At 44.1% G+C, this 27,248-nt stretch overlaps 1 protein-coding gene across 1 annotated transcript; it reads right to left on the reverse strand.

Annotated features, from left to right (window-relative positions):
• Positions 1–26,549, reverse strand: sim1a (SIM bHLH transcription factor 1a; the record flags this gene model as incomplete). Its single annotated transcript, XM_079503975.1, has 11 exons — positions 1–695; positions 2,393–2,822; positions 3,248–3,434; positions 13,340–13,487; positions 15,387–15,493; positions 16,747–16,946; positions 17,637–17,722; positions 18,879–18,987; positions 19,196–19,285; positions 20,812–20,894; positions 26,375–26,549. 11 exons carry the CDS (start codon positions 26,547–26,549, stop codon positions 1–3), a joined length of 2,310 nt encoding a protein of 769 aa, XP_079360101.1.
• Positions 26,550–27,248: the final 699 nt, after the last annotated feature.

Below are 27,248 nucleotides of genomic sequence, written 5' to 3' on the forward strand. Positions count from 1 at the left end.
CTAGCTGCCGTTGGTGATGATGACGGAGGTGCCTTTGTGTCCCTGGGGCTGCTCAGTCTGCATGCGCAGGTGCGGTGTCATGTCGTAGGGCGCGGGGCCCGTGGCCGTGGAGCTGCAGTAGCCCCGGAGGCTCTCGGCGTCGTAGAGGTGCTCCAGGGCGTAGCCCGTCAGGGAATAGCCGGCGTGCTTGTCCAAATAGGGCCGCGGGTGCGGCTGAGAAGGGTACAGGGCCGGGGCAGGGGTGGGGGAGGCTGAGCAGGGGCCCGTTTGACCCATGGCATGGTGCAGAGGCATGGAGGGCATGTCCATCTGGAGGTAGTCCTTGGGGTTGTGGAGGCGTTCGGACCCCGGGCTGCTGATCCTGGAGAGAGGCGCGGGACTCTGGACGGGGCTCAAGCCCCGGCACAGCGGACTCTGCAGAGGCCCCTGGCCGTACTCGGAGGTGAAGCAAGGGCCGGGGCCCTTGGGCAAGCCGTTGGCTGGCGCCAGATGGGTGTCCTGGGGGCCCTTGCGCACATGCAGCCGGCTCTCCTCCTCCTTGATCATCTGCTGCGTCGCTCGGATCAGCGTCTCGATCTTGCTGGGCTCCTGCGGGCTGGAGCGGTACTGGTCGCCGCGGTAGCGGTCCCCCGAGTCGCTGGCCGAGCCCCCGTCTGGAGAGCTGACCACACTGTCCTCGTCCCAGTGGCCTCGACCTGCGGAGGGACGCAATGACAGCTCAGAGGACCGCTATATGTCACCACAATGTTAACCTCACATCTACGCCATCAAACCATGTTGCTATGTGTCTTGCACCTTTATATTGTTCAGTGCACATTCCGTGGGCAATGTTTTAATACATTTATTGTCCAATTTTGCATATAGATATAAATTGTTTCAACTAATTTTGGCCCACACACGGTCAGAGAAACAAAGATATATTCTGTCACCACTCAAACATATAGCCACGGCCCATCGTTTCAGAGTTTCAGCAGATATCCATTCAGTGCAGAGTGAAATTGGAGGGCTGGCTAACCCTGTTGTAACCCTGTAGCTTTGACTGTCTGAATTAGACTGTTGAACACTATCAGGGGGTAACAGATTAATTCACCCACGTGTGACCTCTTTTGCATTACAACATTCCCAGAACCAATCAGATCTAAACGTACCACAGACATGCGAGGGCTGCCTCTATTTCAAGCCACAACTCAGCCCCAACTATTTTGTCATAATAGGTCTGTTTCTAAAATAATAGTTCTTGTCCCAGATCAGACTTTGTTTTATTAATTCTCAAATAGGCTACCATGATGACTATTATGAACAGCAACCTATACTGTACAAGTACTGTCCAGTGCTATGACCGAATAGACTCTTCAGAGATTCAGACCTGTTGTTCCTTATCGTTGCTGTCATAAATCATTGCTATTGAACAGCCTGTACGTCTGTGTGTGGGTTTTGCAATTATTGAACCAATGAAAAGTATTAAAAAGCGCTTCTGACTAAACCTCCTAATTCCATTGGATCCTCAAACTGTTGTTCAAACTCCAACTTGTGGAGTTAGGTGGTTTATCCCCCAATGATTAGGACGACAAAGTCAGACTGAAAAAAGACATAGGCCTACTGTATCTCCACATTATTGGTCAAAAACCTCCTAACTCCACTTATATATTTGGTAAGTGGCTATATTTGGGTAAAGATGCTACTAAAAGGGCGCAACGTGTCGCTTCCCACAACATTGTGAGCTTGTAGATCAGCTATTTTCACTACTTCTTAATTATTATTTTTTTGTTTATGGAATTTATGTTTGTGTGTATGTTTTAAAAGTTTTATTTAAAAAAATATAATAAATCTTTGATTTGATTTGATCAGATCTTTATTTATCTTGAACAAATTAAATAAAAAAGTACAGAAAACTCTATACTGCATATATCATCAACACAATAATTAAATTAATAAAACTGTTAACTGCCAGGATTTTTCCAATTAAACCCTTATTTGAAGGATCCACCGGGAGGTTCGCCAGACTGAGTAGCGAAGTGACCAAACAAATCACGGAGCGAGCCAATCAGGCTAACTTACGATGTGTCTTGTGACGGACCTGAGGTTTTACTTTCACTTGGTTACCGCGACCATTATTACTTTGACTGTGGGCCATGAATGAAGCTTGTTTTGAGCAGGGACACAATCTGAGATAAAGGCATTTGAAAGGATGTTTACAATAACGAGTAGTGGATGCGTGTGGCCATCTTGCTTTATGGTACATTTTCTGTTTACTTCATTGCCTAGCAACCCAATGCTAATTTATGTAGCATTAAAAGTGTAGGAAAAGAAAATTAGATTTTTACTCCAGTCGTGACCCATAAAGATTTATGACCAACTGTTTTGGGAAACAGGAACACAGTGAGCCACTTACCATGGAGGTTGTGGGTGGCTGTGATGTGGGGCATGCTGCTGCTGTCATATCCCTCTCTGTTCTCCAGGGAGCCCTGCTTGGCCAGGGGGAGGACAGAGCGCGCCCCACCCCACCACGCCTCTCTGCCCACCTGGGGGGTTCCCAGGAAGTAGCGCCCCGCCTCGCAGCGCCCCTGCTCGCAGCCGTGCGTGTGAAGGGGCGCTGCTCGGCCGTCGGTGGGCGCGAGCGCGTGCTGGTGGTGTTGCTCCTCGGAGAGCGGGAGGCCGTAGTAGAGGCCCCGTGGCTCGGCGAACTGTCGGTACACGCAGGAGGCCTCCAGGCCCTCGGCCTGCTCCAGCAGCTGTGGGGAGGCAGAGTCCGTCAGGGGGCTGCCGCCCCAGGGGCTGTCCTGGTCCGACTCGGAGCAGCGCTCCGCCTGGAAGCCGGTATACTGGAGACCATGACAACAGCATGTTAGGAGATTGCCGAAAAACTCACTTTCTTTTCGCCAGGTGAAACCTGGACTATTTTCGCTCGGGTTGGCTTTGACGACCAGTCATGATTGGCTGCCCCGAGTCAGAACCCATACTCTGAAACGGCCGCCTATAAGCCAATGGGAGTGCCTCCTAAGGCCTGAAACGATGTACTGCGGAAGTCTTAACCCAGACTCAGTAAAGTCAGTAAAACCATAGAGTAAAACTCTATGGCCGCAGCGCGGAGCCAGTGACAACAGCAGCTACTGTTATGAACTAAGTGGAGCTACAAAACAAAACACTGCCCGGAGGGATACATACAAGTTAAAAAATAATAATAAGTTAATGATACGCGTTTTTTATGTGATTTCAAATCAATCAAATACATTTTTCGAATCATCACCTGCGTGTACGGGGACAGCCGGGCCTTGGCCTTGGGCCGGGAGGCGCGGCTCTTGGCGGCCCGGCGGGTCTCCGGCAGGCTGCTGGTGGCGGCGGTGCTGCTGGCGCTGCTGTTGGCGGCGTAGGGGAAGTGGGCTTTGGACGTGACCTGGTCCAAGGACAGCTGCAGGCCTTTGTACTCCGTGTCCCTGCATGTGGAGAAAAACATTCACATTTACTTCAGTAAAAGTGTTAATTCTGCATGTAGAAATACTCCGTTAGAAGTGAAAGTCCGGAATTCTAGAGTAAAAAGTGCAAAAGTATTGGCATCAAAATGTATTTGCAGAACGTTCCGTTTCAAGTTTTCAAAAAAGCCTGTAGATCGGCTATTTTCAAATGGCCAAAATGTATAATATAGTGCTGAAGTGGTTAATGTATGTTTTGTAATAATAATCAAAATCCACAACTAGTAAATATAAATGTAGTGGAGTAAAAGTACAATATTTGCATCCGAGATGTAGTGGAGTATAGAAGTAAAAGTATTTTTAATTGGAAATATTCAAGTAAGGTACAAATACCTCAAAATTGTAATTAAGTCAAATGTACTAGTTACTTTCCACCACTGAGTAGCAGAGGACGCACGGTACAGCTCATACTGTATCGTCAGAAAACCACGTATCTCCATTATTTATTTATACTTTTTACAAATACCCCCCCCCCCCCTCCCCCCCATAAATTAATGCCCTATTTCATCGCACAAGAGTGTTGTGCACAAAGTATAGCCATTTACACCCGATGCTGATTCTGAAGCTTTCTGGAAAACCTTTTTAAATGATGTCCAAACAGCTAATACGAGGTGTTCCAGGTCTAATGGGGTTAAAAACAAATACATCTGAAATTGAGTCTGCGGGTCTAATATGAAACTAATGAAAAGTATTAACACGATCTTGTGACTAAATAATAACTACATTTGATCCATTGGAACACAGGTTATTATTATTAGCCTATTATTATTATGATTTTATTTCCATTTCCTGAAAAGTTAACGCTTTGATTTGGAAGTTGGAACACAGAAGGTTTGGCCGTCTGACGGCGTTCAGATCAGTCGGGATCACATTTAATGTAGTCTCTAATTACATATGGAAAGATGCCAACCTCTCGGTGGGCCTCTGTTTATCAAAGAGCGCAAACAGTGTGCTGGGGGGGGGGGGGGGGGGGGTATTTTATTTTCCTCTAGGTGCGGAAACCCATTAACATCTGTTTAGCAATTAAAACGTCACATGTTGGATGAAGAGAGGAGTATGCGTGCGTGCATGCGTGTGTGAGTGCGTGCGTGCATGCATGTGTGCGGACGTGTGTGTGTGTGTGTGTGTGTGTGTGTGTGTGTGTGTGGGTGTGTGTGTGTGTGTGTGTGTGTGTGTGTGTGTGTGTGTGTGTGTGTGTGTGTGTGTGTGTGTGTGTGTGTGTGTGTGTGTGTGTGTGTGTGTGTGTGTGTGTGTGTGTGTGTGTGTGTGTGTGTGTGTGTGTGTGTGTGTGTGTGTGTGTGTGTGTGTGTGTGTGTGTGTGTGTGTGTGTGTGTGTGTGTGTGTGTGAGAAGGGTTATTTTTTGTTGTTGGAGGTGGGGGTGCGGGCGGGAGGGGGCTGAGGGGGTGTTGGGATGCTTGTTTTTCCTGGAGGATTGTAAGCAAGGCCTATAACAAACAAAGTGCAGAGTAGGAGGGGTTAGGTTGCCCCCCAGTCTAAATACACAGGGAGATTAAAGGCTGTGTGTCTCTCTGGCTAAAAGAAACCTGCATGACTGCATCATGGCTGCAGCGCTGCTGCAACAGCATACTGTGGGAAATGGGAATTGATCTGTGGGTCTAGGAGCTGATCCTGTATGGATCTGGCCCTGAGATGATGAATCCACTCTGAGGCAACACAGAACCCTGGTCGGGGTTTACCCATGACAAACACCCATCCATCCCTCCTCTCTGTCCGTGTGTTCCTTGTGCACTGGCACGCGCACGCGCACGCGCACGCGCACACGCACACGCACGCACGCACGCACGTACACACAGGTTTGTATGTATTATACTTGTGACGACATAAACCTTTTAGGACAGCATTGAAAATGGCTGAAGATAGCAGGAAAAGTAGCAGATTTTTTCAGAACGAACGTTTTTAACTCAAATCTTTGCTTCTGGGGGGGTCCCTGGAACAACATATTTTCAGATGGGGGCTGGAGGCATGTTACATATAATTTTTGGGGTCCTTGACATGAAATATTGAGCTCTGCGGATATAGAAACACGAGTTTTTTCAGAAAGAAATACATTTTAAAAATATTTTTTTTAAATTTCGACGTCAGGCCTGAATGGGTTAAGGCCAATCCTGTGTCTAATCCCAACCTGGCAGCCTGGATCTGTTTCTAATTATAAATCTAACTCTATGAACATCTTTTTGACCATAAAAACATAAATTTCTGTTGTGAGGACAATGTATTCAGAAAAATGCACACAAAGTGCTGCACAAAGACCCGTCTTTGAACGAAACGTTGCTAATAAAGTTCGTATTGCAAGTGCATACTGTGTGCAGGTCTTTGTGTGCATTTTTCTGAATACATTGAGCCCTGCCTACGTACCCACCGCCTCAGAGCATACAGGTGAATACATTGAGCCCTGCCTACGCACCCACCGCCTCAGAGCATACAGGTGAATACATTGAGCCCTGCCTATGCACCCACCGCCTCAGAGCATACAGGTGAATACATTGAGCCCTGCCTATGCACCCACCGCCTCAGAGCATACAGGTGAATACATTGAGCCCTGCCTACGCACCCACCGCCTCAGAGCATACAGGTGAATACATTGAGCCCTGCCTATGCACCCACCGCCTCAGAGCATACAGGTGAATACATTGAGCCCTGCCTACGCACCCGCCGCCTCAGAGCATACAGGTGAATACATTGAGCCCTGCCTACGCACCCACCGCCTCAGAGCATACAGGTGAATACATTGAGCCCTGCCTATGCACCCACCGCCTCAGAGCATACAGGTGAATACATTGAGCCCTGCCTACGCACCCGCCTCAGAGCATACAGGTGAATACATTGAGCCCTGCCTACGCACCCGCCTCAGAGCATACAGGTGAATACATTGAGCCCTGCCTATGCACCCACCGCCTCAGAGCATACAGGTGAATACATTGAGCCCTGCCTACGCACCCACCGCCTCAGAGCATACAGGTGAATACATTGAGCCCTGCCTACGCACCCACCGCCTCAGAGCATACAGGTGAATACATTGAGCCCTGCCTATGCACCCACCGCCTCAGAGCATACAGGTGAATACATTGAGCCCTGCCTATGCACCCACCGCCTCAGAGCATACAGGTGAATACATTGAGCCCTGCCTACGCACCCACCGCCTCAGAGCATACAGGTGAATACATTGAGCCCTGCCTATGCACCCACCGCCTCAGAGCATACAGGTGAATACATTGAACCCTGCCTACGCACCCTCCTCAGAGCATACAGGTGAATACATTGAACCCTGCCTACGCACCCTCCTCAGAGCATACAGGTGAATACATTGAGCCCTGCCTACGCACCCGCCTCAGAGCATACAGGTGAATACATTGAGCCCTGCCTACGCACCCGCCTCAGAGCATACAGGTGAATACATTGAACCCTGCCTACGCACCCTCCTCAGAGCATACAGGTGTGCATAAGACTTTGTTGCCTGTTGTGAGGACAAGAAAAATGGTCCACGCAATCTCTATTTTTATTTATCCCATTTTACTATGGTCCTCAAGTAAATACTGTCATGCACGCACGCAGACAAACATCCTAGCATCTTTGGCATATTTCCATTGAATTAATTATATTTCCATAAAGCAAACATTAAAGTGATAACCTGGCAATGATATAAGTCTAAATAATGTTGCTATGTACTCAGTGAGTGGGCAGCCAGAAGTAGCAATTCCATTCACTCTCATTGTATGGCTCAAAATCACGCTTTGAATTGCATGTGAATAAAGTGGACCAATTTGTCCAGATACGTTATGGTTTTGCCTATTTTGACCACTGGCCTCTTTGTCAATTCATTCCTTCAAATGTAATAGCCGGAATACAGGGTTCAATTTTCCCAAGTGCCAGTGCTATTTTTATTGGCAGAATCTGCCTCATTTGCATTAAGTTTGCACATTATGTTTTTGAGACGTATTCCATCACACAATGAGGGTGAGTAGAATCATTATTTTCACAAAAGCAACTGATAAAGATTGACAATATAACATCACATTAATATAATCTTATATCATAGCCATATAATATACAACCAAGGTTCTATCAAAGTTCAACATTTCTTTAACCCTTTCCCTAACTTAACCTAATTCTAATTCCAACCCTATTCCTGGAAAGATCTCTTTCCAGGTTTTCCTCTTTCGAATCCTAAGGCTTTCCGGGCCCCACAAAGACACACACACACACGTAACCATATACTTTTATCAGCTAACATTTGCATCAGTGTTGCATCAGCGCCCAGAGTGTTGCCTAAGGGAAGCAGAGATGGTAGCCGTAGTGGTGCACAAGCCAACAGATCCGGAAGGCCCAGAGGTTATCAGCGCTAAACACACACTGGGGGTTCACACACAGGTGAAGTGTCTCTACACCTGTTTTAATCAGTGTCACCTATTCTCTGCTACCGGGTGAACCAACACACCGACCGATAACACTGAAGCTAACAAAGGCCTGAATAGAGTTTGTGTGTGTGTGTGTGTGTGTGTGTGTGTGTGTGTGTGTGTGTGTGTGTGTGTGTGTGTGTGTGTGTGTGTGTGTGTGTGTGTGTGTGTGTGTGTGTGTGTGTGTGTGTGTGTGTGTGTGTGTGTGTGTGTGTGTGTGTGTGTGTGTGTGTGTGTCTTTGTGGGGCCCGGAAAGCCTTCACAAGATTCGAAAGAGGAAAACCTGGAAAGACATTTTGCTAGTCCACTCTTTTAGGAATAGGGTTGGAATTAGAATTAGGTTAAGTTAGGGAAAGGGTTAAAGAAATGTTGAACTTTGATAGAACCTTGGTTGTATATTATATGGCTATGATATAAGATTATATTAATGTGATGTTATATTGTCAATCTTTATCGGTTGCTTTTGTGAAAATAATGATTCTACTCACCCTCATCTTGTGATGGAATACGTCTCAAAATCACATAATGTGCAAATGAGGCAGATTCTGCCAATAAAAATAGCACTGGCACTTTGGAAAATTACTGAAGAACTTTCAATTTTCAAAAATGTTACTTCTACTCCACTGCAGGCAATTATTCTACTTTTGCTCCACTAATTATTTGAAAAATGTCGTTACTTTGTAGATTTTGATTATGATTACAAAGCCTCTTCAGACCTACTTTGGCAATTTGTGAATAGCCGATCTAAAACTTCACTTCACGTGGATGGATCTACTATAAAGGATTTTACACATTTGAAAACTTGTGAAATGGGACCTTCTGCACAATGAGGGTACTTGGTATACTTTTGTTCATGTACTCAAAGTAAAGTAAAATTGAAATTCTGAAATTGTACTTGTAACAGACTATTTTTACATTGTGGTATTGATACTTTTACTTAAATACTACTGCTTATTGTTGGGCAAAGGGGTTGCTATTCTTGTGTGTGTGTGTGTGTGTGTGTGTGTGTGCGTGCGTGCGTGCGTGCGTGCGTGCGTGCGTGCGTGCGTGCGTGCGTGCGTGGCTGTGTGTGTGTGTGTGTGTGTCTGTGTGTCTGTGTGTGCGCGCGCATGGACCAGAACACAAGAACATGCAGAAAATACCACATCATATATTCCATGGGTGTCCTTGTGATTATACCTTACTGTAAAAAGAGAAACATCTCTGCTTGACTCTCAGACAATAAAGCATTTCAACACGTGTTTTTAAAACGATCAGAAAAAGGGGAATAAGTGCCTTATTCGTCCACAAAGTGTCCTCCATGCAGGCTGGAGGCCGTAAACTTTACAGCCTATCAATTAAAAGGCCATAAACACTGAGCCGTTGTGGATTTGAGGTGAGGTGGAGCAGCAGAAATGTGTGTCAAGATGTTCTGCCTGATGTTCAGCCGGGTTCAACAAGCCCTCCTCCGCTTAATGGAGGCTTTTATGGGCCTGCTTCACTCATTGCACCAGCTTTGTATACGTCTGTGAAATGTGCACATCGAGGATTATGAATCCACATAAACAGCCTCTATACTTCACAAATATTGCCGAATGCAGTGGTTCTCAACCTATGGAGCCACATAATTGTAATAATAATAATAAATTGATGGCTTGAATTTATATAGTGCCTTTCATGGACACATGGATGCTTTACAAAATAAACAAGACATTATTTTGTGGGGTCCCCAGATGTGGGGTCCCCAGAACTATAAAAAAAACATTTAAACATTGACCAAATTATCAAGCACTACAAGCTCACAGTCACAACATCTCACAACCCGAGGGGTTGAGAGCCTTTCACAATTTGTATCTATGGATCAGAGTCAAACCATGTAATACATCAACTCCTACACTTCCAAGTGCTTGTCAGGGTGGGGGGTCCCACCCTGACAGTTGAAATATGATTTTGAAATATGATTTCAACTTGGAAATATGATTGAAATATTGTTGGGGGGGTGGGGGGGGGGCTGGGCTGAAAAGGCTGAGAACCCCTGGCCTAATGAATGCTCCGTCGCACATCGACGCTGCGTCGTGCCAGAATTAGTGGATCTACAAGCTCACGACACCTTGCGTTGTGAGCTAAATTTTTGGCACGCGATGCCCTCATACGACACACAATTTACATCGGCCTTCAACTACCAGACTATAGCACCAGTTATAATCTCTGGCATGTTTACAGTGTGATTTTTTACAAAAGAATGAAATGGAGAGCAAAGGCGTGTAATGAGGCGTTCAGTATAGGAGCCTAGCGCCGTTAGACTATTTGCGTTTGATAAAGTGGTTCCAAATTCAATCTCAGTGCAGAGAGATAGGCTTCACCAGTGGGCTCAGCTTTAAAACCCTCGGCAGGCCACGGCTGCCATTCATTTTAGACAAACCGTGCCAGGCAAAGGGACGCCTCCTTGGCGCGGCCACTGCAGGTAGCAGCCAACACACGGGCACACATAGCAAACGTAGTAACAATGACCTCAGTGACATGACACACACGCCTGGCCTGGCATACCACCCAGCTCCACTTGGCAGTGGCACACAGTGTTAATTTAGTTGAAAACAAAAATTAAAAACTAAGCCATGATATAAGCCTAAACTACCCAGTCTCACCCAAACACAGTGAAATAGCACAGAATTGCAATTTCGTACATACACGCCTAGAAAAACCCCAAATCCGTACATATGGCACTGAAATCCTCCCCATAGACAATGACGGAGGGGCGCCGTCTCTACTGAACATGAGCCACGGGAGACACAACCGAGTGGCCCTAAAGGACCACAAGTTGCCGTGTCGAGCATGGCAGTCCCGTCCGAGTTGTAACCCGAAATGGACAGAATAGTAGGCTAAATAATGTCAAACCCAAACTCACCCAGCCTGAACCACACAGTGAAATAGCACTTCCGTACTAGTGAAAGCCATGCCTCCATCGCGGTCAAAACATGTCATAATATGACATCAAAATCAACTGTAGATGTAGTCGATTAAAACCAAAACATTTCAGATGACTAAAACTACATTTTATTCAAGAGACTATGACTAAAACTAAATAACGATTTGCTGTCAAAATGAACACTGCATACCACTGAACTCCACTCGGCACACACGAGAGAATTCCTGTCTGTCTGCTTTCACAGAGCAGCAAGAAAGCAATCTCAGGACTCTGGACTATCAATCAGTGATGGAAGAAGTACAAACGTGTTTTACTCAAGTAAAAGTAATATCAATAACACAATGTAAAATACTCATTGTGACAGAATATCCCATTTCAACATTTCAAAATGTATGAAAGTGTTTTGAAGGTAGCAGAAGTTTATCGTGACCCGTTTTATTTTGTCTATTTTCATATAGCGTAAGTATAGTCTATATGAGGCTGCAGTTAATTTGTTATAATAATCTAAATCTACAAAGTAACTAGTAATTCAAGTTTTTAAATAACTGCAGTGGAGTAAAAAGTACAATATTGACTCTGAGATGTAATGGAGTAGAAGTAAAAAAGTGAAAATTGGAAAAACTCTAAAGTAAAGATACCTCAAAACTCAAAACTGTACTTAAGTACAGTACTTGAGTACATGTACTTAGTTACATTACCTCACTGCTATCAATGTTGTGTCTTTTATTAAAAACAAACAAACTTTTACAATCTTACACCAATAACAAACAAGAATTTAAAAAGTCATGAGTAATTAAAAATACTAATGTCTCTCAAGACTCGATACGGGCCCCCTTTCGCCCAAAACGAAAGAAGAAAAAACCTCACCGCTGTTTTCCACCAACCTGCCAAAAGTAGGCTTCGAACAAACATGCACCGTGTTTCCAATTAACCTTCAGCTAATTGCTTTACAGTGGTATCGTTTACATAAATCTCTAGTACCAATACTCATTATCTTATCAAAAGGAAGAGACGACAGGCAGCACGGCAGGAGAGCAAGCAGCTGCCAAAACCAGAGACTATACACTCCCGTCACACCAAAGGGCCTACAAAGTGCTCCATATCTATCTATGGCACCAAGTGTACGTCTGTAATCCACGTAACTCGAGATCCGTTCGCCCCACCGACTTCAAATTCGACACATGCGTTCCACACCACCACCACACCAGCACAGGGAGCGCAGTGCTCGGACCCATCACTGAAACTCACCGAAATGTAGTCCCAGGCTCTGGACAGGGTCCCTGCCCAGGCTCTGGACAGGGTCCCTGCCCAGGCTCTGGACAGGGTCCCTGCCCAGGCTCTGGACGGGGTCCCTGCCCAGGCTCTGGACGGGGTCCTTGCCCAGGCTCTGGACGGGGTCCTTGCCCAGGCTCTGGACGGGGACCCTGCCCAGGCTCTGGACGGGGACCCTGCCCAGGCTCTGGACGGGGTCCCTGCCCAGGCTCTGGAGAGGGTCCCTGCCCAGGCTCTGGACGGGGTCCTTGCCTAGGCTCTGGACGGGGTCCTTGCCCAGGCTCTGGACGGGGTCCCTGCCCAGGCTCTGGACAGGGTCCCTGCCCAGGCTCTGGACCCTGGGCAGAGCCTGGGCAGGGACCCTGTCAGGAGATAGCTACAACAGGGTCCCTGCCCAGGCTCTGGACAGGGTCCCTGCCCAGGCTCTGGACGGGGTCCCTGCCCAGGCTCTGGACGGGGTCCCTGCCCAGGCTCTGGACAGGGTCCCTGCCCAGGTTCTGGACGGGGTCCCTGCCCAGGCTCTGGACAGGGTCTCCTGCCCAGGCTCTGGACAGGGTCTCCTGCCCAGGCTCTGGACGGGGTCCCTGCCCAGGCTCTGGACAGGGTCCCTAGGGGCCCAGGCTCTGGACAGGGTCCCTGCCCAGGCTCTGGACAGGGTCCCTGCCCAGGCTCTGGACAGGGTCCCTAGGGGCCCAGGCTCTGGACAGGGTCCCTGCCCAGGCTCTGGACAGGGTCCCTAGGGGCCCAGGCTCTGGACAGGGTCCCTGCCCAGGCTCTGGACAGCTCCATAGGGAGCTGGCCTGTTCTGACATCACAATGATGTTCTGACATCTGCATAGACTCCATCTTTGGGCATGCCTGACAAACAAGTCCATATATGGGCATAAAGGTGGAGCTGGCCTGTTCTGACATCACAATGCATCACAAAGAACTCCATATATGGGCATAAAAGGGACACAGGCATAATAACTGTGTGCGGGCATCCATTTCCAACTTGTATCGTTCCAAGTAGGCCACTAGACCAGACTACGTTTCGGTGACTTTCAGTGCAGCACTATTTTTCAGCGTAAGAATTTACTTATTGACTTACTCCTGGCCAAAACAATAAAGAAAATAAATTGTCAGTGCTATGAGCACTGGCGAAGGTCCCAGGACTGAAATGTGATTGTGATCACCTGACTAAGGGAGAAGTGATGATTTCCTCTCCCTTTGGCCTATACTGAAAGGTGGAGTTTTGAGGGATCCACAGAGTAATAATGGAGGCAGGCATACTCACGTCAGGACGTAGTTGACGCTGACGATGCAGTGGGGTCGGGACGAGCGGCTGTTGTGGACGATGGTGGCGTAACTCTGCACCCACACCCAGCCTCCCGGCTTGGCCAGGAAGCGGTAGTACTTAGTGGTCACCTGTCCCTTCACCAGCACTGAGTCCAGAGAAAACACATGTAAGGCATGTAAGGATTATTGACAAGGAAAGACGCGTCGAAAGAAACATGTCGACACATACGGTGTATTATACATACAGTCATCAGGGAACTATTGGGAGAGGACAAATAAGTGTTGTCTCGTTGTTGAGATGCATTGTCATTGTCACACGGAGCAAATTATCAACATTTTCCACACTGAAAACATGTTTCTGTGTGCGTTTTATATGATCACATTTAGAACAAAGAGAAAGATATCCTGGGTTCACGCTGGAAACATTTGCAGGGCTGAATCTGTTTAGTTTATTATACTGATACTTCCAGAAAAGTAAAGTTTGGAAAGAAAGAAAGAAAGAAAGAAAGAAAGAAAGAAAGAAAGAAAGAAAGAAAGAAAGAAAGAAAGGCGAGCAGTTAAAAGCTACAAATCATGGTTTGTGATTCATAATTTTGACCAAAGAAATACCATAACTCAAAAGTATATGCACTGTAGCAAGAAACACTTTCACGGTGGGAAGAGGTTGGCTGGAGTATAAAACACTATTCTACTAAATAATAGAGTATAAAACACTATTCTACTAAATAATAGCTAAAAGGAAGTCCTGCTTTAAAACATGAAGGAGCAGACACAGTGATACTGTACAACTGGGTAGAAAATAAACTGCCATGGAATAATTCATGTTAATGTTTACAGGCCACAACAACAACTATGTAATATTTCAGTAATTGCATACTTTTGGGTATACTGTAAAATTGGTTGTTCATAATCGGGGGAGATTATTCCAGAATTCCAGGAATTTCTGTCTGTCTGTACAGTAATATTATCTGTCTGTACTTTGGGTTTTACCAAAATATGTAGATGACCCACGTCATAGACTGGGCTAACATATGCTGAACAGAACTTGATGTTCAGTAGCACAGCATACTGACTAATGCCTAATGTGCATATTGTACCATGATGGCACAACATGGCGTAATGTGACTTAAGCAGAGGGTTCTCATTCACAGATGTTTTAAATTCAAGTGTGTACAAATGGAACCAAATGGACACTTACAGGTTGCATAATGTGCCGTGACAAAACAACATAACATGACAGCATAACTCAACATGGTGAGGGGGATCAAACAGGTCTATAGTGTACAAAGCCTTGTGCTTACGGGTCCATTTGGTTCCATTTGTTCACTTTCAGAGTTACAGACCTTTTCTCCCTTCTGGCTCCAAAACTATGGAATGCACTTCCCATCACAGTCAGAACTGCAGCCTCACTCCCAATCTTCCGCCGTAGTCTGAAAACCCACCTCTTCAGACTCCACCATGGTCCGTAGCACTTGCCCTAGCCTAGCTAGCCCCTTAGATAGCACTTTATGTAGACTTAGGTAGTATTTTAAACAGACTTATAGCTTGTTATGTAGACAGCACTAGAATTGCATTTTATGTAGTCATAGCACTTTATAGTACACGTATAATATATAATATAGTATAGTATGTATAGTTTACATAGATACTCCACTGTTACGTTCTTAGTTTACGCTTGAGTCATGATAACTACTTTTTGTATATGAGATGTATGACATGCTTTTGTTATTTGTTTTTGTTATTGCTTAATGTATGTCGCTCTGGATTAAGAGCGTCTGCTAAATGCCTAAATTGTAAATTGTAAGGGTCCATTTTAGAACAACCTCAAGGAACCCCCCTCATGTCCCTCGGGAGTCGGGAGCCCCAACTTGGAGAACCATCGACGTAAAGCAACAGCGTAGTGACGTACTGTATATAAAGCCATAATATAGCTCAACACGTACGTCATCATCTTTTAAAGAGCAACGCGGCGTGTGTGTGGGGAGAGGGGAGAGGGGAGGGGGGTTGCGAGTAAGTGTAGGAAGAGCAAAACAAACCTAACTCACACAAGTGGTGTGCACATCTGAGGTGGAAGGAGTCACAGCTGTGGACGTGGTGATAGAGGGTCTTCTCTATTAGGTCCTGCGGCTCGTAGCCTGTCAGCTCGGCCACCCTGCAGGAGCGCACGCACACACACACGCACGCACGCGCGCGCACACACACACACACACACACACACACACACACACACACACACACACACACACACACACACACACACACACACACACACACACACACACACACACACACACACACACACACACACACACACACACACACACACACACACACACACACACACGCCATCAGTGCACATGTCCCCGGGGAGCCCTGCACCCGCCGCTTTGTACTCGCATCAACTCATGCGCGTGCAAATAATATCCCAGACACATAAACACACAGCTCAACAATACATGCATATATGCATGTCCTTGCACACGTGCAGACACACACATACATGTGCATGTTTCTATACACACCACACGTACACACATGAATGCGTGCATGCGCGCGCCCACACACACACACACAAAATATGGTTACGCACGCACACGAGCACGCACGCGCACACACACGCACACGCTCACACACACACACACACACACACACACACACACACACACACACACACACACACACACACACACACACACACACACACACACACACACATTTATATTACTATATTTGTGAGAACATCAGCATTTTAGAATGCCAATTTTATGAACAGCATTTTTATAATAATAACTAGGGATAAGAAATGGTGGCGTGCAACCACCCTGTAACACATGCAACTAATCAGGAATCCAATACAACTAACACCTGTGACCTGAACCAAATGTGTAATCCTTTCCTCAACCGGAATCATTTGCAAATTGCAAGCCTGAAGAAATATAATAATGATTAACCATAAAACCATTTCTCTGCATGGTGAGGACCAGGAACATTCTCATCGCTGTGTCTATTTGTCAAATCGCCTGCATGTGTCAGGTAGAAACCTCACATGTCCAAAACTGGTTCAGGATTTCAGGATTCAAATTAAAAAATAGCACAAATAGCAGAACGGCAAGGTCAAAACATGTCCATTTGCGTCCCCGTTTCGAGCTTGCAGAGCTGCTATTTTTGATGCTTTTGTGTGATGTGTGATCAAGTAGGGGGTTAATTTATGGAAAAACACAACAAGTTGAAATATGGAGATAAGAGCTGCCCTCATAAGTATAGTAATACAAGTACACACACACACACACACACACACACACACACACACACACACACGCACGCACGCACGCACGCACACAGTGCACACATACACACGCACATGCACACAGGCCAGCAGACAGGCACGCAGACACACACACGCACCGTGAATCCAGGAAGATGAGCTTCATGTCGAGGCTGGCTCTGAACATGAACATATTGCTGTGCAGCTTGATCTCGGTGACGGCGCTGGGGGGCAGCGAGTGGCCCACCGCCACCAGGCCCACGTTCTGGTAGCAGCCGTCGAAGGGAGACATGTCCAGGCTGTACTGTCGGATCTTCAGGTACCCGCTGCAGTGGATCACCTGGAGCAGACACGTTGAATACCAGGAGATTTATTTGCCTTGGCTCGGTGTTGATTTCGTCTACTAAAACCATGACGAAAGCTGTTCGTCAAATATATTTTTTCCCCTGGCGAAAACTGAATAAAAACTAAATACAAACTAAGCTATGGTAACATTAAAGAAGAGGATCAAAGGCAAAGAACATTATAAAAAGACGGACCAACGCGTTTCGGCACTCAGCCTTCGTCAGGGTCCCATGAACTAAGCTATGGTGACTAAAACTAAAAATATAGTGAGAATTTCATCAACAGATAAAAAGTTAGGGAGGCAAGTGGAGAAGAGATCCAGTAGAACTAAAAGTAATTTTATGTTTGGTTGCGCTCTGAAAATAGCTTACAAGCTAGTTATCCCTAGATGAAATGACAATTTAAGAACTATACTATAAAAATCTCCTCACTTTTGTCCAATCGAATCATCGCTATGGGGTGCTCAGCCAATCAAACCATCGCCATGCGGGGTACACACAAACAGGCAAAGCATAGCCCCTCAAGAACTTTGGCCAAATTTTAATGAGGCAAACATTTTTAAAATATCCGATCTTCAGGCACGTACGTGCCACAGCGTGTCATTCGTGATGTGGTGTGAGCTTGTACATCTGTCTTGAAAATGTTTGAATAATTAGAATCATTTTTAAGACAAATCTCTGCTTACCTTGTAGCCACCGCAGGTGAGGCCAGCGTTTCTTTTAGCGAGGACACATTTCATCCTCAGGAAAAAGGAGCGTTCCATCTCATATTCTACGGTGAACAAATAAAACGGGAGAGGGAACAAGCACATTAGACACCATCGCTCTGTCCAGTGTCCACAGCATGTGTTCACTGTGAGTACAATGTACATAATATGTCTGGGACTTAGCCTATAAAGCATCGCTGTCGGGCAGAAACCTCATAACTCCATGTTTCAACTATTAATACTTGTTTTTTAATGTAATTAAGGCCTTACTTCGTCATAGTATAGTGTCACACGAAAGTAGCAAAAAATAGCTGATAAGCTATCTATAATGCAACACATTGTAAGCTTGTAGATCTGCAATTTTTGCTTTTTTGTGTGAAAGTGAAAGCAGTTAAGTCTGGAACACAGTTCCATTGGAACACAGTTTATCATTATTATTATTATTATTTTTTCCCATTTTCTGAAAAGTTCTGGACTGCTGAAAGGTCAACCGTGCTTTGGGGCTTTCTTTATCTTATTGGACACAGTGTTAAGCCCAGACCACACCAATGGGTCAAGACGGGACCAGACGGTTTTAGCGTTCGTCCCAGGCCAGCTGTGTGATATGTCCTGTTGCACGCCTGCGCATGGTGGCACGTGTCGACGCAAGTCAACCCAAGTGATTCAATTGGTTCAATTCAATGGTTGCTTGCATCTACTTGCGTCTACATGCATGTCTACTCGCAACCGTTCGGTTGCAAGGAGTTGCATTGGTGTGGTTTGGGCCTATTTAGGGTCAGGGGTTAGGCTAAGGTCAGCCATGCCACACAGGGCTTTCTTTACCTTGGACAAAGTGTTAGGGTTAGGGTCAGGGTTAGGGTAAGGTCAGGTCTTTCTTTACCTTGGACAAAGTGTTAGGGTTAGGGTCAGGGTTATGGTAAGGTCAGGTCTTTCTTTACCTTGGACAAAGTGTTAGGGTTAGGGTAAGGTCAGGTCTTTCTTTACCTTGGACAAAGTGTTAGGGTTAGGGTAAGGTCAGGTCTTTCTTTACCTTGGACAAAGTGTTAGGGTTAGGGTCAGGGTTATGGTAAGGTCAGGTCTTTCTTTACCTTGGACAAAGTGTTAGGGTTAGGGTCAGGGTTAGGGTAAGGTAAGCCATGCCACACAGGGCTTTCTTTACCTTGCTTGGACAAAGTGTTAGGGTTAGGGTCAGGGTTAGGGTAAGGTCAGGTCTTTCTTTACCTTGGACAAAGTGCGAATGGCAAGGCTGGTGTGCGGTCAGGACGTTGGTCATTTCGTCGTGGTCAGCAGGGTGGATGTACTCGTAGATACTGTTCCCCGTCAACTCTACCTATTGGAATGAACACTCATCTCAGACAATGTGACACCAGAACAATAGTATAGACTTTTAATGCAAATGTATACACGAGCCATACATGCAGTACATGCATACATACACACACGCGCACACACACACGCATGCACGCGCGCACGCACGCACACACACACACACACACGCATGCGCACACACACACACACACACACACACACACACACACCTGCGACAGGCCCAAATGCACGGATGCTGTTTCCGATATGTACATAATCTTCCCATCTGGAGCGACGACAAAAATGAATCCATCCAACGTCTAGGGGAGAGGAAAAAAAAGAAGAAAGAAATTATGAAGTTAAATAATAATAAGATTTAGGAGAGTTCACTATTAGCACAAGCAACTAGATTAGATTAATTTGGCATTTAATTAAAGCCTGTCATCATCTGCAGATAGACAATTAATTTTCTTGATTGATATTCCTATAGGCCTAAAACACTAGAAATAAATTAATTTTTAGTCTTACTATGGGGCTAGATGGCTAATTGATGTGGATGCCGACGGGTAACCTACAGTAAATAATAGCCTATATATTATAGTCAGATTATAATGAGACAATGAACCGGTGTGTATTATAGTGGAACAGAGTGCAAAACATCAGCATGTCTCTCTCTAGGATCATTTAGTTTCTAATTAATGAAATGGTATAGGTTAATTACATAGGCCTGGCTAAAACACTGTGTATGTATATAAGCTCTCATTAATTACTTTTCAGCATGAAAAGTAATTATAATGCCAAAACACCAATGTAATAATGACAAAGAGTAGTAGCATTATAATTATTATTTTTATGTTTTAGCCTCATTCAAGAGTTACTCTGAGTCTGAATTGATTTAGTGCATTTTTTGGTATCATTGTTTGTGGAGGCCTATTGTTTGAACGTTTTTTTAGACCACCATGAAACAAGTGATTTTTGGTGATTTTGTCTTTTTGTAGGATATTTTTTAAATGGTAACATATTCAATCCATCACCCAATCAATGCATCTAACGGCGCGATTTTCTGTTTTAGCTTTAATGTCGTCCCATTTGCAGTATAAATAATGCTCCACTTTGGCTAGCAGTAGTAGGCTAGCATCATAGCATGTGCAGCTGGGCTAGTGCTTAGACTCTAAGGGCTATAGTGTTGTTTGTTACTATATCGTGATGTGACGTGTGTGTGTGTGTGTGTGTGTGTGTGTGTGTGTGTGATAAGTAGGCTAGAGAGCGCCGCAGAACGTGGAGGAGAGCGGAGAGGCACCGCGCGTGACTGTGAATGCATTCAATGCATTTCCAGACTTAAACCCACAAGAATGAGAGCAGCGGGAGACAGAAGGCAGCGCAGCGACAAAATCATTTCCCGTTAAAATATGCATAGATAAGATAGATAGATAGATAGATAGATAGATAGATAGATAGATAGATAGATAGATAGATAGATAGATAGATAGATAGATAGATAGATAGATAGATAGATAGATAGATAGATAGATAGATAGATAGATAGATAGACAGACACACACATGATGTATTACAAGTCATGTATTAAATACATTTCTTTGTTTTCGTTAATAAAATTGACCTATTATGTTCAAATAAAAACTAAAGCTGACACTAGATATTGAAAGGCAGATGGGTCTAACAATATTATTCTGTTTTTCTTTTTTAATTATTTGTTGTAGGCCTATTTATTTATTATCACGTCATCAGGGACAGTGCACATTAATCAACAGCACATCAGGTTGTGTTTTATGTCACAAAAACGTTTGTTTTTGTAGGAAAATAAATAAATCAAAACTAGTCCTACCTGTAACAGATGTGAGCCCAGTTCCCTCCCCACGTTGTCCAGCGAACTGGTTCGACTCACGTGACCCCAAGACTCTCCGAGGCCTGCAAGGGAAGCGTTGAAGGGGATTCTAGTAAACATCTTGTATAATATTAATCCATGATGATAGCATGTCAAAAATAAACCAAGAAACCAAGAAACACGTAGCCTACTACGTTGAGGAAGCCTATAATGGTTTTATATGCTCGGAGTCACTGGGCCTACCAGCCTTAATTATTATGATGTTCCATCATCATGGATGTTATGGTTAGCATGCATAGCCTACGATACGAGAAGCATACAAGAAGAGTGCATCATGCTCAGGGCACGGTCTGGTCACCTCGATGTAAAATGTGCTATTTTGTCCAAAATGTTAAAACAATGATGATGAACATATTTGAAAAGTAATGATTAGAACATCATTATCAGACTATAATCTTTGTTTCTAAACAGTTTGTAGCAATGTGTAGCAATTGGAGAAATAATTGTGAAATGTCCAATCATGTTCTAATCATCATGCATACTTAATTACCGTTTATTTATACCGTAATTTTATTCTGGTCCTGGTCAGACAGTAATGATGAATGGCAGATCTACAAGTGCAACAAGATGCTTCGTGCTGCGTTGTGAGCTTGTGGATCTGCTATTTTCCACTATACTTCTTAAACTAGCTATATTTGAAATACTTGTTTTGAAAAATGTTGGAATTGTATTTAATTGATCACCAGGTGTGACTTTTTTGGTTTAAACATTTTTTTTTAAATCTTTTGAATTGAAATACAATTTATGCGTAGCCTATATCCCCTATATTCGGAAACGAAAAAGGGGATATTACCTTCAGACCCATACAATTTGGTCCGGTACCCAAACATGGGTCTCGACCCAAAGTTTGGGAAACTTTGGGAAGCTACATGTAGGCTAATGATGCTATAGGTCGCATATTGTATATAGCCTATATATCTATATGGTCTCGTACACGTGTCCCAGTGCGTGCGCGGCTATAATTACACATGTTTAAGAGTATATGGTAAATAATTAAATAGCATCAAAATACATTTTAAAGCAGAATCCCAGAGACGGGGATAATAATATTCGATATTAAGTCAATATAGCCGAAGAGTTGCTGCGTGTCTGTCCCTATAGCGCGGGTGTTCCCAATTGAAATGCAAATCTAGTCTCCAAAAACAAACACGTGCATCAAGGATCACACGGTGCACTGATCCTCATCTTCATAGTAAGCAAATATATAGACTGCACGTTTACCCAACAGAAAACATGAATCAAATTATCCTTGACCCTCACATACCCAAATTAATGTTTGGCCACTGCATATATACATATACAATACATGATGTGATATAAACTATAGCCTACTTTACTTTGTGCATAACTGAAAATTGCTTCGAATTGCGTACTGTAATGCACTAAATCTCCGCCAAAAATAGCCTACTCGTATGTGAAAACATATACATGGCAATAAAACACAGATTATTCTATAAAATCTACCCGCATAGGACTACAGTATACTGTAGTTTGTTTGCCACACACACTTTAACAGTTTTTAGTCATTACAAAAAAATAAAAAAATAAATAACGGAGTGGCCTTTTGTTTTAAGAAAGCTGCCAAAGTGCTCGTTAACAATAATTAAACCATGTATATTATTTATGTACAGTACAATCCTCAGTGTTCATTCAATATAACTCAGAGAATGTACAAATGTTAGGTTACATTTATTTTGTAGGCCTGAATTATAGGGTTTTATATTGCATTAATGCAGCGTTTCTCAAAGTGGGGTCCGGGGACCTCCAGGGGTCCTCTTACCTCCCCGGCACAACAACATTCTGTTCTCTTCCCCATAGAAAGAAACAAGTGATTCCTGTCGATTCCGCGCAAATCAATGTGTAAATGTGTGCGCATGGAACAGAAACGTGTTTATAGACATGGGGCCCAAATAGATTGCTATAATTTGGGGAGTCCTTGCCATGAAAAAGCAGTGAACTAATGGACATTTCAACGCCCATGGTCTGAGCCCTCTATCTATTCTGCCTGCATGCATCAGAGCGGCTCTAATCTGTGTGGGAGCCCCTGTCTGGGCCGGCAGGTTCCCCGTGCACTTGACCTACCGCAGGGGATTCATCCCAACACTACAATCACTAAATTGAGCAGGGAGTGGGTGAGTTCAGGCTAATAAGTGTCGGCCTATTATTCTGCAATAGATCTAAAGACAAGCTAACGAATTCAAGTGTTCTTTATCGTGAATGGAGGGGCTAAAGTAGCTTATAGGCTACATACTTGCTTGCTGCTACTGCACAAAAGAGGCGTTGTAAAGAAGACGCCAAATACAAGTATAAATCTGCTGGGATTGGAATCCCCAATCAACGATCTTCCAAATCACTGACTACACATGCGCTCAGGCCATGTTTGGAACCTATCCTCAGGATCAGAAGATGCGTTTTATTCAAATGTTTGGAAATAAATCGGGGGTATTCCATTAAGACATGTTATAAGAGGACATTTGATAAGGTTGAGTGTTTTATAGTAGCCTATGTGACACTTAACTGGCAAATTATCTTCAGTAGCCTAATATACAATTCACGAGTTGCGAATAAGGCAGTCAACGGTTATAGCCTATAACACACAGAAAAATAAAGGTTCCAACTGGAACCGAAAATGGTTCTTCAGAGTCATTCCATAGAAGAACCATTTTTGGTTCCAGAAAGAACCACACCACGGTTCTTTAAAGAACCATTATAGAACCATTATTTTTCTGTGTGTATAAAAAGGCGCACATTTAAATTGATACAGACAGACAGTAGCCTAAAAGCACTCATGTGTTCATTTATCAATTAGCAACTCATTGTGTAGGCCTACAAATGTATCCATTTGGTTTCATTTAGTAAATTAACTGAGCTAGGATAGGCCTATCTCCTCGAGGTGTGGTGGTGGGGGTATAGCCATGCAGGGTATGTAGGTGGAGGGTGTACTGATATGAGGCCTGCAACAACTTTCTGCTGTGGTGCTGTCGTGTAATTCAACTCGGCTGGATAACACGGGGTCGAGCAAAGGTTCGCCTACTGACCGCTCAGCGTGCCATAAATAATAATGACCGCAGGGTACACACACGCTCTCATCTTCTTAGTATGCTCATAAAAACTTTTACTATCCAAATACGAGGAGGACCGCCTCCCCATCGCAATAAACGTAAAGAAAAAGGACCCAAAAGGTGTTATTCCAGTGGTCAGGTGTCTTTGCAACAGAGGCCGTGCTGTATATAAGGCCGATAGGCTTTTAAACACACAGACAGAGCACGGTCGATTTGATGAGTAAAACACATGGCCCTGCGGGGCCTGCATGGGAGGCGAAACAAACGCATCACCAAAACGGCCCCTCTCTGCCAAATGAAAACAGCCATAGGCCTATACTGTCCTTACATCATACTTCGGTCTTGGCAAGATGGTCGCTTCAATTATTCATATAGGTTTTCACCACGAGGTTTTATGAATGTTTTTTAAAAAAACGGTGGGAGTCGAAGACGCTATATCAGCACAGTGGAATAAAAATTAATCCAAATCCCGTTCCGAATTCTTCCAATTAGCCTAAACTATAGGCCTATACTGTTGGCTTTCATTTTATTCGCACTTAAAGCAATGCATATTATGATAGCCTCCCTCGTCCATCATAAAGCACTTACGCAAAACAGAACGGGCCAATAGCCAATATAATTATGGTGATTTCTACACTAAATGATTGGTAATAAACCATATCAATATCTTATTGGCAACAGCCTGCTGTGGTGGGTGTAATGTCCGACTTTGATTTAGGTTTAGTGCCTGTATATAGGCTACTGTATTCAGTATATGGGGATGAAATGGTAGCATAAAGAAGATAGTCATGCTTGGTGTTACTGCAATATGATAATTGAAAGAAAAAAGCCTGTTGGCACACGGACACCTATGCAGAATGGTTGGTTTCGTCTCGATTTGCACCCCCTCTCCCCCCCCCATCGAGATTATTGAGTTTGAGGAGGGCCTTATAACATCTATCAAGAATCAATGATCACACGCTACTCATGCAGGGCAGGCACAGGCAGCGACATTTCGTGACCCTGATGAGAAATCATTAGGCGAATACAAAATCAAAAATAGGCCCATTTCGTCACATTCCATTTTTTTCTATTGGTCTTTTCTTTTATCAATTATTATATTTTCGTCTACCACCTATCCAGCCAATATAGGCTGATGCTCCTTCACTGTTCCAAGCGCCTCCATAATATGACGGTCTGTGTGAGCATAATTATGCTCACACAGACCGTCAGATCAGTCTGACCAGACGTGGTGGAGACTATAGTGTACGTGGAGGTTTCCTCTGCGACGCTAATTGCCGAGGCTCCGGTGCAGTCACGCAGCCCAGGGGCCCGTGGAGACAGACCGGGGGAGAAGGTGCCAAATGACGGATAATCGTCTTCCAGGACCACGCAGGGGCCAGCCTGCCAGCAGGCCCCGCCGTGGAGATGGATGGATGCCTACTACTGTCGTGTCGCTTGCCGAAAAGATGTTAAGAACGGATCTACATTCTACAAGCTGATATATAATTACGCTCCAGGTCCGGGGACTACCAGGGGTCCCAAATGGACCCGTTATTGCTCTGTAACTCAGAGAGCGCATAGGCCTTCATGGACCCGCGGTCCATTTGTAGATTTAATTTTGTGTAGATTTGGGGTCCGACCGTCCCAGAGATCAAAACAAAATATATATCCTTGGCCAGGCGCATAATATAAAACTGGGGGTCCTTCATATATAAAGAAAGGTTGACCATCACTGACAATAAGATGACAAGGGAACTATTAGAGAATGGATGTTCAGGACAGACGCGGCCCAGGGGACTGATTTCACAACAAAGAGGTCACACTGTCTCACACATTATATCATTCATGATGTGATGCACACTGCCCTCATTTTTATTTCATGGGTCATTTTATTTGTGTTTTGGGGGGTGATACCAAACATTATAGCCTATTATATATGCATCTGATTAAAAAAAAAAAAAAAAAAAGATATACAGTAGGCCTATAGGCTATTCGCCTACTATTTTGCAATATGTGCAATAACCTTTTTATATATGCTATGGTCGTGAAAATTAGACCTACCGGTATATGCTCTATAGAAATGCTTCCTGTCGTATATTTTGAAATAAAATCTATCTCCAAACAATTATAAAATAGCCTACTTTAAAATAAAACAAAATCTAAGATCAAAGCAGCTTTTGTTTCATCAAAACAAAACAAGCAAATGTACAGGTTAAACATGAATGAAATACATTAGCTATGCAATAAGGAATTATAACGAGTAAGTATACAGTGATACATGTAGTTTAGTATAGGCTGTGGTAGCATGGCCAGAAAATGACAACTTGAATGGCATATAGCCTACAAGCTAATAATAATAATAATAATAATAATAATAATAATAATAATAATAATAATAATAATAATAACAATAATAATAATAATACTAATAATAATAATAATAAACAATGTACTCTTACCTTCGGGAAAAACAATTCTCATTTTCAAGTAACTCGTCGTCAGTCTAATAATGGAAGCCTTATCAAGCTGAGAGGTGATGGCTGAGGGCAAAGGCAACAGTTTAGCCAGTTCATAGAACTCACTATTCTCCTTCTCCCGTCGAGTCCGGGCCGCATTCTTGGACTTTTCTTTCATTTTTAGAACGACTTGTTGTTGTTTTTGTTTCTTTGTCTTTCTCCGTTACAGTACAGGCTCTCGGCGGCTTAGATCATCTCCTCACACCCCAACTTTTTGCGCCTTTTACCGCCTCGTATAGCCTTACGAGTTGAGACCCGCAAATGCGCACTATTAGTTCTTCTCTTGCAGTCTGCGTTGTCGTGCGTGGTTGCGTGTCTATCCAAAACGAAATCCACAGTGTCTGTCAAATGCAAACATTCCCACATTTCCAGGCTACAGCGAGTGCCTGGTGACTGGGAGGTGCATTTAAATCCTGGATTCTGTGGACAGATACGAAGCTCTGGTCCATTTGGACTGGAGTGTGTCTTCACCGCGGGCCCATCTTCTATAGTGGAACCGGTGGAGACATGATCCTGCAGTAAGACAAAACACAAATAAATGAACTTAAATAAATAAATACATAAATAAAGCAATCTGTCAGTCATCTCTCCATCATCTAGCCGCAGCTCATAAAAGCTACACACGAGGAGTTAATAATACAAAAACAGTGCGTGTGACTGACTGTGTTGTCCAATAACAGCATGTTCTGTGACTGAAACAAAGCAATCATCATCATACCATTAAAGATATAGTCTATATGACAAATTTAATTATTAAATACATTCACAGCTTTATTTCTCAAATTCTCCCCGACTGCACGTAACCCCCCCCCCCACA

Source organism: Electrona antarctica (genome assembly GCF_951216825.1).
Source record: "Electrona antarctica genome assembly, chromosome: 6".
NCBI classification, from domain to species: Eukaryota; Metazoa; Chordata; class Actinopteri; order Myctophiformes; family Myctophidae; genus Electrona; species Electrona antarctica.